The sequence below is a fragment of the Chenopodium album genome, chromosome 6 (genome assembly GCF_948465745.1).
Source record: "Chenopodium album chromosome 6, dcCheAlbu1.1, whole genome shotgun sequence".
Lineage (NCBI taxonomy): Eukaryota > Viridiplantae > Streptophyta > Magnoliopsida > Caryophyllales > Amaranthaceae > Chenopodium > Chenopodium album.
In genome coordinates this window covers 67,969,944-67,983,553 of record NC_137839.1, presented here as the reverse complement: position 1 = coordinate 67,983,553, position 13,610 = coordinate 67,969,944, and the positions used below count along the sequence as shown (strand labels likewise).

General features: G+C 34.1%; 1 protein-coding gene across 2 annotated transcripts; it reads left to right on the top strand.

Annotated features, from left to right (window-relative positions):
- Positions 1-3,199: 3,199 nt before the first annotated feature.
- On the top strand, positions 3,200-11,041 carry LOC145635061 (uncharacterized). Of its 2 annotated transcripts, none has more exons than XM_081686355.1 (4): positions 3,200-3,471; positions 7,371-7,493; positions 10,351-10,470; positions 10,572-11,041. In XM_081686355.1, the coding sequence occupies exons 1-4, from the start codon at positions 3,438-3,440 to the stop codon at positions 10,640-10,642; spliced, it is 348 nt and encodes a 115-aa protein (XP_081542481.1). In that variant the 5' UTR covers positions 3,200-3,437; the 3' UTR covers positions 10,643-11,041. The 2 variants fall into 2 exon arrangements, with proteins under 2 accessions (XP_081542481.1, XP_081542480.1); XM_081686354.1 differs by having other exon boundaries at positions 3,204-3,477.
- The last annotated feature ends 2,569 nt before the right edge of the window (positions 11,042-13,610 follow it).

Below are 13,610 nucleotides of genomic sequence, written 5' to 3'. Positions count from 1 at the left end.
CACTTTTAGGCAAGTTTTTGGATATGAGTTACAATGTGAAGGGCCACTCCGACTTGATTTTTTATCACCTCTAATTTAAGATCGTCCCCACCTGTAGGGAATATTTTCAAGCCTTTAAAATCTCACTAGCTTGAGCCCCACTGTGATCATACACTAAAGTACGGTGGCGTCCAAAAGGGAAGAAGATAGAGCAAAAGAGTCGCCAACAAGTTTTTAAGGAACTTGTAAACCATTCACGAGGTGAAGGTTACACCCCTTAACGATCCAAGAGATCGTCAACTCCATAAGGTCATGAACCAAATAAGGGTTCGGGGATGAAGGTACAAATCCAACCTAAAAGAGATTGAACCTGCCCTAATAATAGGCCTCTACTTTATTCTGATCGTATTCATGTGCGCTTTCTAATTAACATGCAATCAATAGGATTACCCTAAACCTGTTTAATCTATGTTGGTTGAATATTAATGCACAAATAAACTATTATTGGCGATCACTTGAATTATAATCATATTAAACCTAACAAGATTATTAATTATCTCATTAAGCGTGATTACAAGTACAAATTCCCTTTAAACATGCATAAAAGTGTGATCAAACAATAAATAATAAATAAGCATCAAGCAACATAATAATAATCATAATCACGACAATAAAATTATAATCATCATAATAATAATAATCATAATCACGTTCATGTTAATATTAAAGCATAATAATAGCAAGATCCTAGGCATGATACTAACAAGATTAATAACAAACCCTAGCATGTCACTAAGCAATAAAAATCAAGTCTTTAACCCTAACATGATACTAACAATCATAAATATTAGGAAGAATATAGGAAGCATCGTAACAATCATATTTAATATTAAAAATACCCTAGACATGATACTAGGAATATCATAATAACAATGTAAACATGATTTCTACATCATAACATCAATTAAAACCATTAAAGTACTTACTTTGATGCCTCGTATCTCTTTCTAATAACAAAATACACGCGTTAGTAACTTCAAGGAAAATAATAAGCAAACAATTAAATTAAATAATTGAAAGAGAGATTTGGGACTAAACCCTCAGAAATTAAAACCTTTCACGTCTAGGGCGAAGGCAACTTCGAATATGGCTAGGTGTTTCTAGATCTTGTGAATGCGGAATTTTGTATAAGAAAACCAAAGTTTAGAGGAAAGATGAATGAGGGAGATGAATGAAAGAATGCTAATTAAAACTAATTGTTGAGGAAAACATGTGAATGAGGAAAATTCGTGAATGAATGGTGAATGATAGATGTAGATGATGAATGAAAACGGAGTTTTTAATACGATATTTATAGAGAAAATCAGCCAAAAAAGATAAATTAACAAAACAGAGTCTGACGCTCAGGAAACAGAGCTGGCGCCAACCCTGGCTAGTTGGCGCCAGGCACCAGCACTAGCGTCAGGCGCCAATGGCTAGCGCCAGGCGCCAAGGCCTGGGGTTGGACGCCAAGCTTGATTTTAACGCGTTTTCGAAAATCCGATAAGTTTACCGTACTGGAGGATAAAATAATATAATTTCTTCGAAAATGCTATTTGATTTTGATTAAAACTCTGAAAAGTCAACAAAGCCAACTTATCAATGTTAATTGAATTAGGAATGAAAAGAACCTTCTAGAAGAATCTAGAAGACTAAAACCATTCCTAATTGCATTAGGAATGATAAATCATATTAGGCCCTCCCCAAGATCATTGGGCCGTACATAAAGCTCAAACCGGGCCAGTTTGGTAATTTGGCCATAATTTCTTCAATATTCATCGGAATTGAGCTTATAATATATCGTTGGAAAGGTCTTTGCAAGCCCTATCCAAATACACTACTATTGGACCCGTATCATGGACCAACCAAACTGGATTGGCTATTTTCTTAAAATAAGTTTTCAAAAACAGAGAGAAGAGAAAAGAAAATAAAAACTTTCCGCAACACTAGACCTTTCCACACTTTCGTTTCATTCGATTATGTTCGACGTGAAAGATACTCATCACCGGGTTTGGTTTTGGGGAGACACAAATGGGTGTCTACACCACCAAACTTCGTACCATCAACACTCAAATGGGACATGTTTTTTTTATTTTACCTGCCCTATTAACGTCCATATCTTCAGAGGGCTGACCAACTCCTAACCTTGATAATGTTATAAAACTTATCAAGGGGTATATTTGTAATTGCATAGTAACACCTACCTTGCTCACTTAACAACTCAAGGGGTATATTTGTAATTTCATATTTGCCTCTTTATATTTTATTATTACAAGCTGTGAGACACACGCAAATTGCGTGTGCAACATAAAAAATTAATATGCATGGCTTGATTCTCTCTTCTTTATTTTTTTCCTAAAATATTATCTACCTTATTCTAATAATAATAATAATAATAAAATATTAATGGGTTTATAAATTGATGAAATCATAGAGGTTAAAAGGTAAGCCTCTAAGTTTTTTTTTTTTTTTTTTTTTTTTTTTTTTTTTTTTTTTTTTTTTTTGAGAAACAAGCCTCTAAGTTATTAGTCTTATTACTAATATACGAAATACTATTGAGAGTTCGAAACTACTAATATATTAAATTTTAATAATGATTAAATTTTTACTGAAACAAAATTATATTTGCTGAACTTAAAATATTTTTACTGAACATAAATTAATTTTACTCAACTGAAATTATTTTTGCTGAACTGAAATTACTCCGTATTTTTTTTTACTGATTTTCTATTATAACTCTTCTTTAAGATAACTAAATTTTACTGAAATGAACTTATTTTTTCTAAACTGAAATTATTTTTACTTAATATTATTTATTTAAGGTGAATTGAACCGGACCTAATTGATTTATTCAATGAAAACTTGGAAGAATTAATAATGTATTCATTAAGACGAATCAATTTAGATCTCATATTACTATATTTGTTCTTATTCATTGAGAGAAATTTAGAAGATTCTCTCTTATTTTCAAAAAGTCAAAGATTTCAATCAGAATTATCATTATGAAACGAAACAAATACTTAATAATACGAACTACGGAGTACTTTTGTAAGATGAAATGACCGGAGCTTAATTGATTTATTCAACGAAGTGGGAAACTTGGAAGAATTAATAGTGGACTACCCTCTATCTTGTAAAGAGGTCCACCTGGTTATGCTCATAATAATTATCAAAAAATAAAAATCATTAGATATCCAAATCACTTTCAAACAGCGATCCATTAATTTTCATTTTGCCTTTCTTCTTCTTCTTCCTCTTCTCCTTTTAAATATCCCCAAAACCCTCTCTCTCCTCTCTCATCACTCTTGATTCTTCCATTGTTCTCCAACTAACTGCTGTTAGAGAGAGAAACTAACAGAGGAGAGAGAAACTCAGAAGAGAGAGAAACTCAAAGATTCGATCGTCTTCTTCGCTCGGCCATGGGTTGCATTTCTTCGCGCGACAAAACTACTGGTGCTGGTCAGCTTCAATTCCTCTTTCTTCTTTCCTCAATTTTTCAAGCAATTCAATTAAATTCGTCTTTTTCTTTTTTTGTTTGTGATTTTTGATCCTGCATTTCGTTAAATTCGTTGAGTTTGAAATGATGATTTGTTGATTTTCCAGATTTTTGTGCTGTTGTTTTGTTGATTTCTGAGGATTGAGTTGAATTTGTGATACTAATGATGCATATTTAGTATTATTCAGCTTGTTGAATTTCTTAATTGGAATATAATTTGAGTTTGTGATTGTTATGAAGTAGTTAACATTTAACAATAATTCTTGATTATAATTATGAGTAGTTACAGCGCTGCCTTCAATCATTCGATTTAAATACTCTTAGCTTGTATACTATATAATATTGCTACTATTAATTTTGTTTTTCTTGGTTTAATAATGTAAGTATTTTTTAAGGAGATATCAATAATTTTTGGAAGTGTGATTGTTTGAGTAGCTAACAGAAAAGTCAGGATTATTCGTGTAATTTGAATAGCGATGATTCGATCTTGCATTGTTATGATTGCTGTGTTTTCTTTATCGAATGTGGATTCATTCTAGTTATTGTTACCAGTATATGTCAATAAGTCTTGGTAATTGATTCGAGTTGTAAAGAACTTACATTATCATGTTCAAATCAAAACTAGATGCAACTGTCAATTTCCGGAATAGTCATATTTGGCCGTCTAATTCATTTTCATTTTTTTTGAATAATTGTCTTTTTTGAGTTATGTGAGAGAACAATTGGCACTTCATCCCAGAATTAGGTTCTGTATGGTTTTTCGATGTCCTTTTTGGATGGGGAGGGGGTGGTGGAGGAAGAAACGCTAAAGAAGAAGGTTTTCTTAAGGGATAGTCAGATAGTAGGCATTTCACGTTTTTTATTCACATTATTAGTGATACTCTATTTCATCATTTAAAGACATTTCTAGCTGGCAAATCATGCCTTTTCTCGTGTAATCTTGAACTAGATTTAGACTTTGCTTGGTAGTGTGGCTTTCCAGGTAATGTTTTCTGTTGGCCACAAAACTAAGTTGTTAAGGTAGTCTCTTGAACTTAATTTAAACTTTGCTTGGTAACGTGGCCTTCCAAGTAACATTTTTCCGTTGACCACAAACCTTAGTTGTTGAGATAGTCTCTTGAACTTAACTTAGACTTTGCTTGGTAGCGTAGCCTTTCAAGTAAATTTTTCCGTTGGCCACAAATCTAAGTTGTTAAGGTAGTCTCTTGAACTTGATTTAGACTTTACCTGATAACGTGTCCTGCCAAATAATGTTTTCGTTGGCCACAAATCTAAGTTGTTGAGGTAGTCGGGTAGAGGATGATAAGATATTAGTTTAAGCATTATTGATGACAAGCCTTGTCAGCTGTCTCAATTTAAAAGTGCTCATGAGTCATGCCAGTTATATCCTTCATTAGTCTATGGGTCTTTAAAGTGATTTTATTTGGATTTCTAATGAAAAGTTTCCATGTTCTGGACTTTTGGTGAAAACTAATTGCCAAATGTCTAAATTTATATCAGCGTGTCAAGAATTTGATATCTATACTTAGGTGAAATCATAGCATCAATAACATAGCAAATTAATATCGAATCTTCTCAAACCCTCTTAATGTAAGATTTGAAATGTGTCTCTTTATAAACTTCCTAGCAATCATTTTTAGTATGAGAATTTAAGGAAATAAACTCATAAATTGTAACTATACTATGATCTTAAAAGCCTGAGGGAGTAACTTTTTTCCCAACTTTGCTGTTTATCATCCCTTATATTCCCATGTCTCCATCTTTAAGCATAGACAAAAACGTATCTCCTTGATACAGACATACAGTTGAACACCATTTTGTAACAAGATCTACTTCGTATTATTTTATATTACATTTTAAAATTAATGAACCTTTTCCCTCTTATGCATTACTTCCTCTGTTCCTTGAATATTGCAACATTTCCCTTTTATGGACGTGTACATTATTGCAAATTTTCCTTATTTGTGCATGATTTCCCTCTATCTATCTCCTCATCACTTGCGTCCTGCTTGTTATTCCTCTATCTCTCCTCATCAAACAGGCTTTTTAACATCTGCGCATCCTCTGCAATATTTATATATGAAGGAAGTATATAACAAAAACATATTGTCAAACCGCAAACTTAAACAATTACTATCATGTATGAGTTATTTCATCCATTTTTTTTCTCCTCTTATATTTTCATGCATATTGCATTTTTCTGTTGTCTCTCATATTCCTAGACGCTTGATGCTATATGCTTTAGTGAGGCTTCTTGCAGATACAGATACTAATATTTTATCTTGTATGGTTGATTACTCACAATATAATAACTACAAAACTACACAAGATTATGGAAAATCCTCTCTCAATAGTATTTTGCAGATTTACCACAACATCCTGGTTTTGCATAATCAACAAATCGGATTTAGTGACACCATTTTGTACTTGTATAGCTGACCTGGTAATTAAAAGTATTTTAAAATCGTAAGTGTTTAATGTACTTAATTGGAATTGTTTGCAGATTAAAAGTGGACATATGCTAATATACTAGGTTATGCGAGCTTTTTCCCTCGAAATTTGTTAGTGAGTTAAGTTAAAGGAAGTGCTTAATACTTATTTCTCTCCTGTGATTCTTGTAAATGCCCTTTTGTAATTTATAGGTGTACTGCTAGATATTCGATCTGGATTGCTATTCCTGATTCCTCCAAAATGAGAAATTTATATAATTTTCTGGTACCTTTCCCTTGGTTGTGTTTTTAATGATCCAAATTGGACTGTAAATGACTGGAATTGGAAAGTAATCTTTTGATTGGAGGGGGTAGTTGGCTACTTGCCCATCATTCCATTTATCTTCTTGTGAATTCTTTTAAACTCCAATAGAAGTGAATGGACAAAATTAAGTATATGGAGCAGCGCCTTATGGGAATGTCAATGAGCTCAATTAGAAGCTTATTTTTGCTTTTAAAAGTCGGCTGAAATTGGCTCCAAAAATTTTGGGATAAATACACTCTGACTGCTGACTGACCAAAAAATTACATTTGGGTTGCTGGAGTTTGGTAACATGTTGAACAGAGTAAAGATGAGCTTGTTCAGTTGATACGTAATATGGGGTATATCTTTAATCTACAGTCAGAACTAGACTTAATGATTATAATGCTGTAAAGTTGGGCGTATCAGTGAACAAGGTGACTATCTGGTATAATGGTATTGGTAACATCTTTAAACAAGTAAAGATGATCTGGCTCAACTGATAGCTGGTGCTTAGTACCTCTTTAATCTACAGTAAGAACCAGAGTTTGATGATTATATGGATTTAAAGTTGGGCATGTCATTGATCCCGTGACTATCTGCCATCTGGTATGATGATTGTAAGTTGTGTAGACACTTGCTAATATGAGAATTTACCCCTGTACGTGTATGTTGACTACTGAATGCGAATGTCGATTAAATCCTCTTCTTGATCCCTTTTGAGTTTGTGGTTTTAGGACTTTGAACGTTAGAGTTTGAATTTAATCATGGTAAAATTTTTGGCTCATTGTGTGATTAGGTTGATGAATCACAGTCCTTTCAGGTATTTACATAGAGTTTAACTGTTCCCCTCAAAAAAAAAATGTAGAGTTTAACTGCTGGGTATTAGTCTGAGGCGCTCCTTTTATAAAATTTATCACTTGTAGTCATTTAATCTGTGGACCAGTTGTACTAGTCTTTATATCATTGCTATTTGTATTTTGTAGCTTTACATGTAAAAAATCTTGATGGTTAATTGTGTTGACTGCTCTATCTCTCTGCCTAAATTCTTATTATTGTACTTTTGTTCATTAATGCCATTTTGCATTTCCCTTTGAAATCATTTCTTTGTTTTGTGCCTTGGCAGATAGCGCTAAGAAGATCAGAAAGCCAAAGCCATGGAAGCATACTGAAGCAATTACTAGGGAACAACTGAATAGGATGCGTGAGGAATTCTGGGACACAGCACCTCACTATGGTGGCAGACAAGGTATTTGTTTGGTTAACAAGCAATGCTCTGCTTTTAAACTTCATAATTACTGTCTTTTAAAGCTGTTATGGTCTTTAGAAGTTCATGGAATTCAGTGCTGCAATATCTGCAATTGTATGTGTGGCTGCTTGAAGTCTCCTTTCATGTCTGCACATTTTTGCACTTGATGCTACTTGTGGTACTATTACTATTGTTATTTTCTGTTGTGTCTGTACTTTGTAACCGCAAGTCATTAATTAGTGCCTGATTTGGGTAATTGGGTCTCTAAAACACTTCCATGATGTCAAGGTGGTTAAGAGGGGGGATACAAGGGATAGTAGTAAAAGTAAGTGATATTGGGAATTCCCTCCAGTAGTGCCCAAAAGTTGCAGTATAGCAGTTAACAAATCAATGAAATATGTAGGTGCAGAATTGCAGATCATGGTCAGAGAATTTGGCATGCACTTAACTTATACGACCTGTGGTATTTTTATCTCTAAGGATCTTTATTGATGGTTCTTTGTAGGGATAATCTGAAGAATTTCCTTTTACATGAGGGTGGTAGTTATTCTGTTTTAGACTGTACAGTCACTAGATTTCATTAGGCATTTCTAGATGGTCGAATTAGCAATCAAGCTCTGTATTAAATATGTCACGTGACTTCTTGTGTGTATGGTGACATAAGTTGGAGAGCTCCTCCTGTGATGTAATTTGCTCCTTTGAAAAGGGGTTCAAATGTCTTCAAGTGTTCTGATTACTTCATAGTTCATCACTGAAATTGTTAGGCAATTCTGCATTTTGTGTAACAAAAGAGTACTCCACTACTCCATCTATGCCAAAATGCTTTCTCACTTCTGAATATCATCTTCCCTTCAGTAGTTGAAGTGGGCAAAATGTGAAGGTTGGGAGAATATTTGTTTATAAGTTGCATTTGTTTTACTCTATCTTTAATAGACTAGGTTAAGACTGCATATTTCAGAATTAACAAGACAAATGAATAATAATGAAAGCTTGCATCTTTGATTGAAAATGGCAAAAGGGTTACAAAATGATAGGTTTATGCTATTACTCTCTTGATAACTTTAGGTTATCACTCTCTAAGCAACTCTTGGTTACTACTCTCTCAATATAATTCCTCACAATTCACATAATACTCTACTGCATATGCTGCTACTTCTTATATAATCAAGCAAGACCACAAAGATACCCTAACATTAATTAAGCTTGTCTTCTACTGCTATCAGAAATCAGCCCATGTTGCTATACTCCCTAGTGCTTTCTTAATTAGTTTTGTCTCCTAGTGTTGCTCCTTGTCTCCCTCGTATTTGAAGTTGCTTCTTCCTTGTACCGGGTCCATTGCACTATCCTTGGTAGAAAGCTTAATGGAGTTTCTTTACTCAATCTGTAGAACTATTGAATGTAATTATTGTGTAGGATTAGATTAATCGAGTAACAATTAGTAAAAGGGCTTGGAGGCTGGTAGAATGTAGCAAAGCTTTCGATTGATATTGATCATAAAATAAAAATTATCCTAACTGATGAGACAATTAATACTTGGTAATACCTACTCATCCTAAATATCATGCATGATCCTCTCTGATAAATTATTTCTCTAAGCTGGTAAAATCTTTTCTTGAGACTGTGTTCCCGGGGAGCAACTATAGATTATCAGATAGAACATGCCATTGAGGGTATATGGTTTATGCTCCTAATCTCTTCTTAGGTAGGTAAGCAAGGGCCACAGCCACACTGACACTAGCCTGCTATTATGGAGTTTGCTAGTAGGCTAGTAGTGTCAGCACTCTGGAAAGGAAGATAACATGCCCTAAGTCCAGTGACTTGGCCCTTGCAGCACTTTATCCTCAATAATTTCTGTAAAGAAGATTCCAGAAATTGTACTCTGGGTTTGATGGTGGAAAGGCGAAGAACTTGTTAACTCATCTAAAACTAGTCAAAGAATCTTGTCCTGAACATGTTGTGCTATATGTCTGGTCAATAGGGAGACAATTTGTTTTGCACTGTTCTTCCCGGTGGATGGATTGTGGACATTCCACTTATACTACTGGCAGTTATTGTGAACATATTCTTTGTATTCTCCGCCTTCTCCGGTATTTTGCGGTTTCTGCTATTTGCTCTTGCAGTCTGTTGAACCACCAATTTTTTTACATTTATAATATCTCCGCTTGCTACTAGATGAATTCTTTGAATTTTAATGTATCTTTCTAGTTTTTGTGTGTTGATGGGGCATAATGCTTTAAACTAATCCTTTTCTTATAAATTTTTATGGTAAGGCTTTAAAGCTAAATATCAATGTTTGAGATATGCTACACCTTTTTTTTTCCTCTTTAATTTTCATGTCTGGATACCTTTTGGCACATGGAAAGTTATTTGCTACTCAATCGTTGCTCATTTTGTGTATGGTCTGTTGCCAATTCGATACTAAGATTTGAAGCTGATGATGGTGACTACCTTGTGTGTTGTGTCAGTGCGTCCTGTTAAAAATTGCTCTGCTATCAAATTGATGATTTACCCTCAAGGATTTTTCTTGTTAAGTTATATATAGCTTCTTTGTGGATAGACATTGATATGATAATTGTCAATTGTTGTGATTCACATGTAATGTAAGGTTTTTTGATATGATCTGCGAATAGTTGTTGCTGGGAGATAACTCAACTTACTTTCACTATGTTAGCTTTTTTCATATGACCTCTACTTGACTGTCTTACTAGTGATTTCTGTTGGGAGCTTAGGACTTCCCGTCGTTTGTGTGTTACTGTCATTGTGCGTCGTTAACTTGGTTTCAATTTGTTGACTTGAGAAATTTCTAATGGATGGGTTTCATATTTTAGACTAAATGATGAAAATTTTCTCTTATCAGAAATCTGGGATGCACTCCGTGCTGCTGTGGAAGCTGAACTGAGCATGGCACAGGCAATTGTTGACAGTGCTGGAGTAATTGTGCAAAATCCTGACCTGACTGTTTGCTATGATGAGAGAGGTGACATACCCAGTCAGCTTTACCTTTAACTTTCATTTGTGTTCCTGTAAATCAGTATTACTCTTACAACTTACATTGAAGTATTCAAATTGCTTTTACAGGTGCAAAGTATGAACTGCCGAAATATGTTGTGAGCGAACCAACCAACTTGGTCCGTGACAATAATTCTTGAGAACTGGAAGTTAAACCAAAACTGACAAGGTTGTAAATCATGTAAATCAATACTATAGTGGTTCTTTTCATGTAGTCTAGCAGGAATATCTCTACAATTTTTTCTGCCATATATCCTATCGGAAATAGGCTCATTGGCTCAACTCAGCTACTGAGGGTTGATTATAGATTCTTCTGGAGAAACATATGGTGTACTGTTCTACTTTTGTTGATTTGCTGCTAATTACGTGCCAGAGTTTACAGATCATAGGCTATCCAAGCAACTGAACAAATATGCTAATTGCTCTTAGTCTGGTGGCAATTCTCACAGATATAGTATATCGCATGTGCTCAGCAAATATTTCATTAGTGGTTCATAATGTTAGCAGTAACTGAGTTGCAATGCAGTACATGTTTATCATCTTCGAGGCTTATTTGTCCTCTGTTTCTTATCTTTTGGTTGATTTTTTTTTAATCCAGTTACCATGTATAGTACGGAGAAATTTGTTAGTACTTGTAGCTGCAGCCATGCATATGCACACTTTAAGAACCAAGCTGCAAATCAAAGATGCTGAATTGCTCAGTATGGAAGCAGAAATTTTGGACAGAATAAAGATACTGAAACAAGGTACTCCTATATTGATATGGTATGGATGCCGAAAATTTGGACAATACAGAGGAAGCGATTCTCTTGTCATTAATCGCGCTGTTTGCAATTTTAATCAATCAGTATAGTTTATGTCCTTGTATATAGTAATTGCTAGATTATCTATAATTGGGTTTGATCCTATATTTACCCTACAATAATTTCGGGCGTGCACCAGTTCCTCTTCTTGAGAAACAAGAAGAGTTTCTCAAATGGCATTTATGTAATTAAAATGCCTTGGGAATTGTAAACTAATGGTATTATAATCAAAAGAAGTGCTGATTGTAAAATCCACTATAGTTGATGACTTGGACTAAACTTGACGGCGTCATATCAAGTTTGCGTTTATCGTCAGCGGCGTTACAATACCATCGGAGCTTCGTCTTTCACCTCTATCACAACAAACACCAACATCTTCACCTTCCTCTTTTGTCTCCACCAACAACAACCACCGACTGTCCAACACCATCAGCTTCCTCTTTCATCTAAATCATCTCCATCAACAACAACCTCCATTGAAGCTTCGCCGCAAAAGCTCAAATTCCTCCATTTAAACTCGAATGCCTCCATTGAATGGCGGCTTCGCCGCCAGAATTTAACGAAAAACCCTAAAGAAAATATTGAAATTAAGGGCATGGTTACCCCTAATGGATAGGTGTTTGACGCTTATGAGCTTTCCTTCTCCATTGAAGCTACTACATAATAATAGATTGTGAAATTGAAATTTGATGATTACCGATTAACACTAGATCGTGAAATTGAAACTCAATGATTAGCAGTGGCACTTAACATTAAATTCGATGATTTAAAAAATTAATCTTACCTTTTTTTTTGGGAAAATTTAATCTTACCTTAAATTGCTTCAATGGTGAAAAGTGGAAATAATGTACTGTGTTGAATCGGAATTTGGGAGTGTATTTTTTCTTCTGAGCATCACTTTTGAGCATTGTTCAAAAGTAAAGTAACATGGGTTTACCTTGTTAACTCCGTCTATGTCAAGTCCAACAGCTGTCATACCACAATTACAGAAATACCCTCATGAGAAACAATTTATGTTAATCAATATGAGAAACTTGGGATTACCCAATAATTTCAGTGCAAGCAATATGCAATTTATTAAAAACGCCATTATTTGAATCAACTTTTGGGTACACGAATTGGCACATGCAGAATTGCAGAGTATCAATATTGAGTAAAGCATCAATAATAATATGCTCTAGCAAGAAAATGATGGAACGGAGTGTAAGCAATGAAAATTTGCATTAACCACCTATATGATTACACGTGATCCCTAAAAATGATTTAGCTACAACATTCCTTTAACAAACGTCAATATTACATTTTCAAGCACAAGAAACGATCAAATGTTTTCATTGACGATTGAACATCCCAAACCAAATGTAAAGTATATTGGTAGAATTTTCTATCAATTCGTTCTCCTTGATGATCTCTTCTGTGTGAGATAATATGAATGAGACAAACATATAGGAATACAGCCGCAAAGGGAGTTCTAATGAATTTATGAAGAATGAGATTTGATTCCATGTCTTGAGTAACACCCCTTAAGACTTTAACCGGTTAAACTAGTTGATTATCCACACGATTGAAATTATGTGATACAATTCTTTTAACATAGATTACTTTTTATATTTTTGAAAAATACTATTTTTGTTTTAAATTATTTGCAACGAGTTGACATAAAAATGACAGTAGAAATCGTTATGTTATTTTGAATTAGATAGAGCTAAGTTGTAAATTTATAGGACTTAAATTGAATTCAAGAATACAATAGAGTATAACACATGATGTAAATTTTGGGTGGAGAATGTAATAATTGTATAAAGTTTATTGAATTCATACTTATGCAGTTTCGAGATGAGTTAGTTGGTTTGGCTCACAATGGTAAAACTTGATGTCTATCTAAGCATGTGATGGACTACTACTAGCTTAGCCACCACTTGTCCTTTAACATTCCCTAAACATGATAAATAATAATTGGAGAGAGGAAGCATCATCAAAGCCATCAACTAGAATTTAGCCCTTGAAATGCCTCATTATTGCCTAAGTTAATAGCGTGTTAGGCCAGCCGCAAAGGTATTATAGATTTGCTACAAATTATCACACTTGAGAGCAAATCTCAAATCAAAGCCCCAAACTAAAAGACTGCAAAAAGAAGGATAATTAATTGAGTTTAAGAACAATTAACAAAGCTAATGTCCCTTGGGAACTAGACAAAAAAGAGGCTTTATCTTTGAATAAAAATGATTTCTACCACTTTGATATCTTCTACATAAATATTGCAATTGCTAAGGACTAATAAAGCAGGGAATAATTGGACTATATG

What these genes read in the sequence shown, in the direction of transcription:
- LOC145635061 (XM_081686354.1), top strand. Translation starts at nt 3,438, where the DNA reads ATGGGTTGCATTTCTTCGCGCGACAAAACTACTGGTGCTG. An exon ending in TCACTATGGTGGCAGACAAG is followed by an intron (nt 7,494 to 10,350) that starts GTATTTGTTTGG and finishes TTCTCTTATCAG; the next exon opens with AAATCTGGGATGCACTCCGT. An exon ending in TGTTTGCTATGATGAGAGAG is followed by an intron (nt 10,471 to 10,571) that starts GTGACATACCCA and finishes TTGCTTTTACAG; the next exon opens with GTGCAAAGTATGAACTGCCG.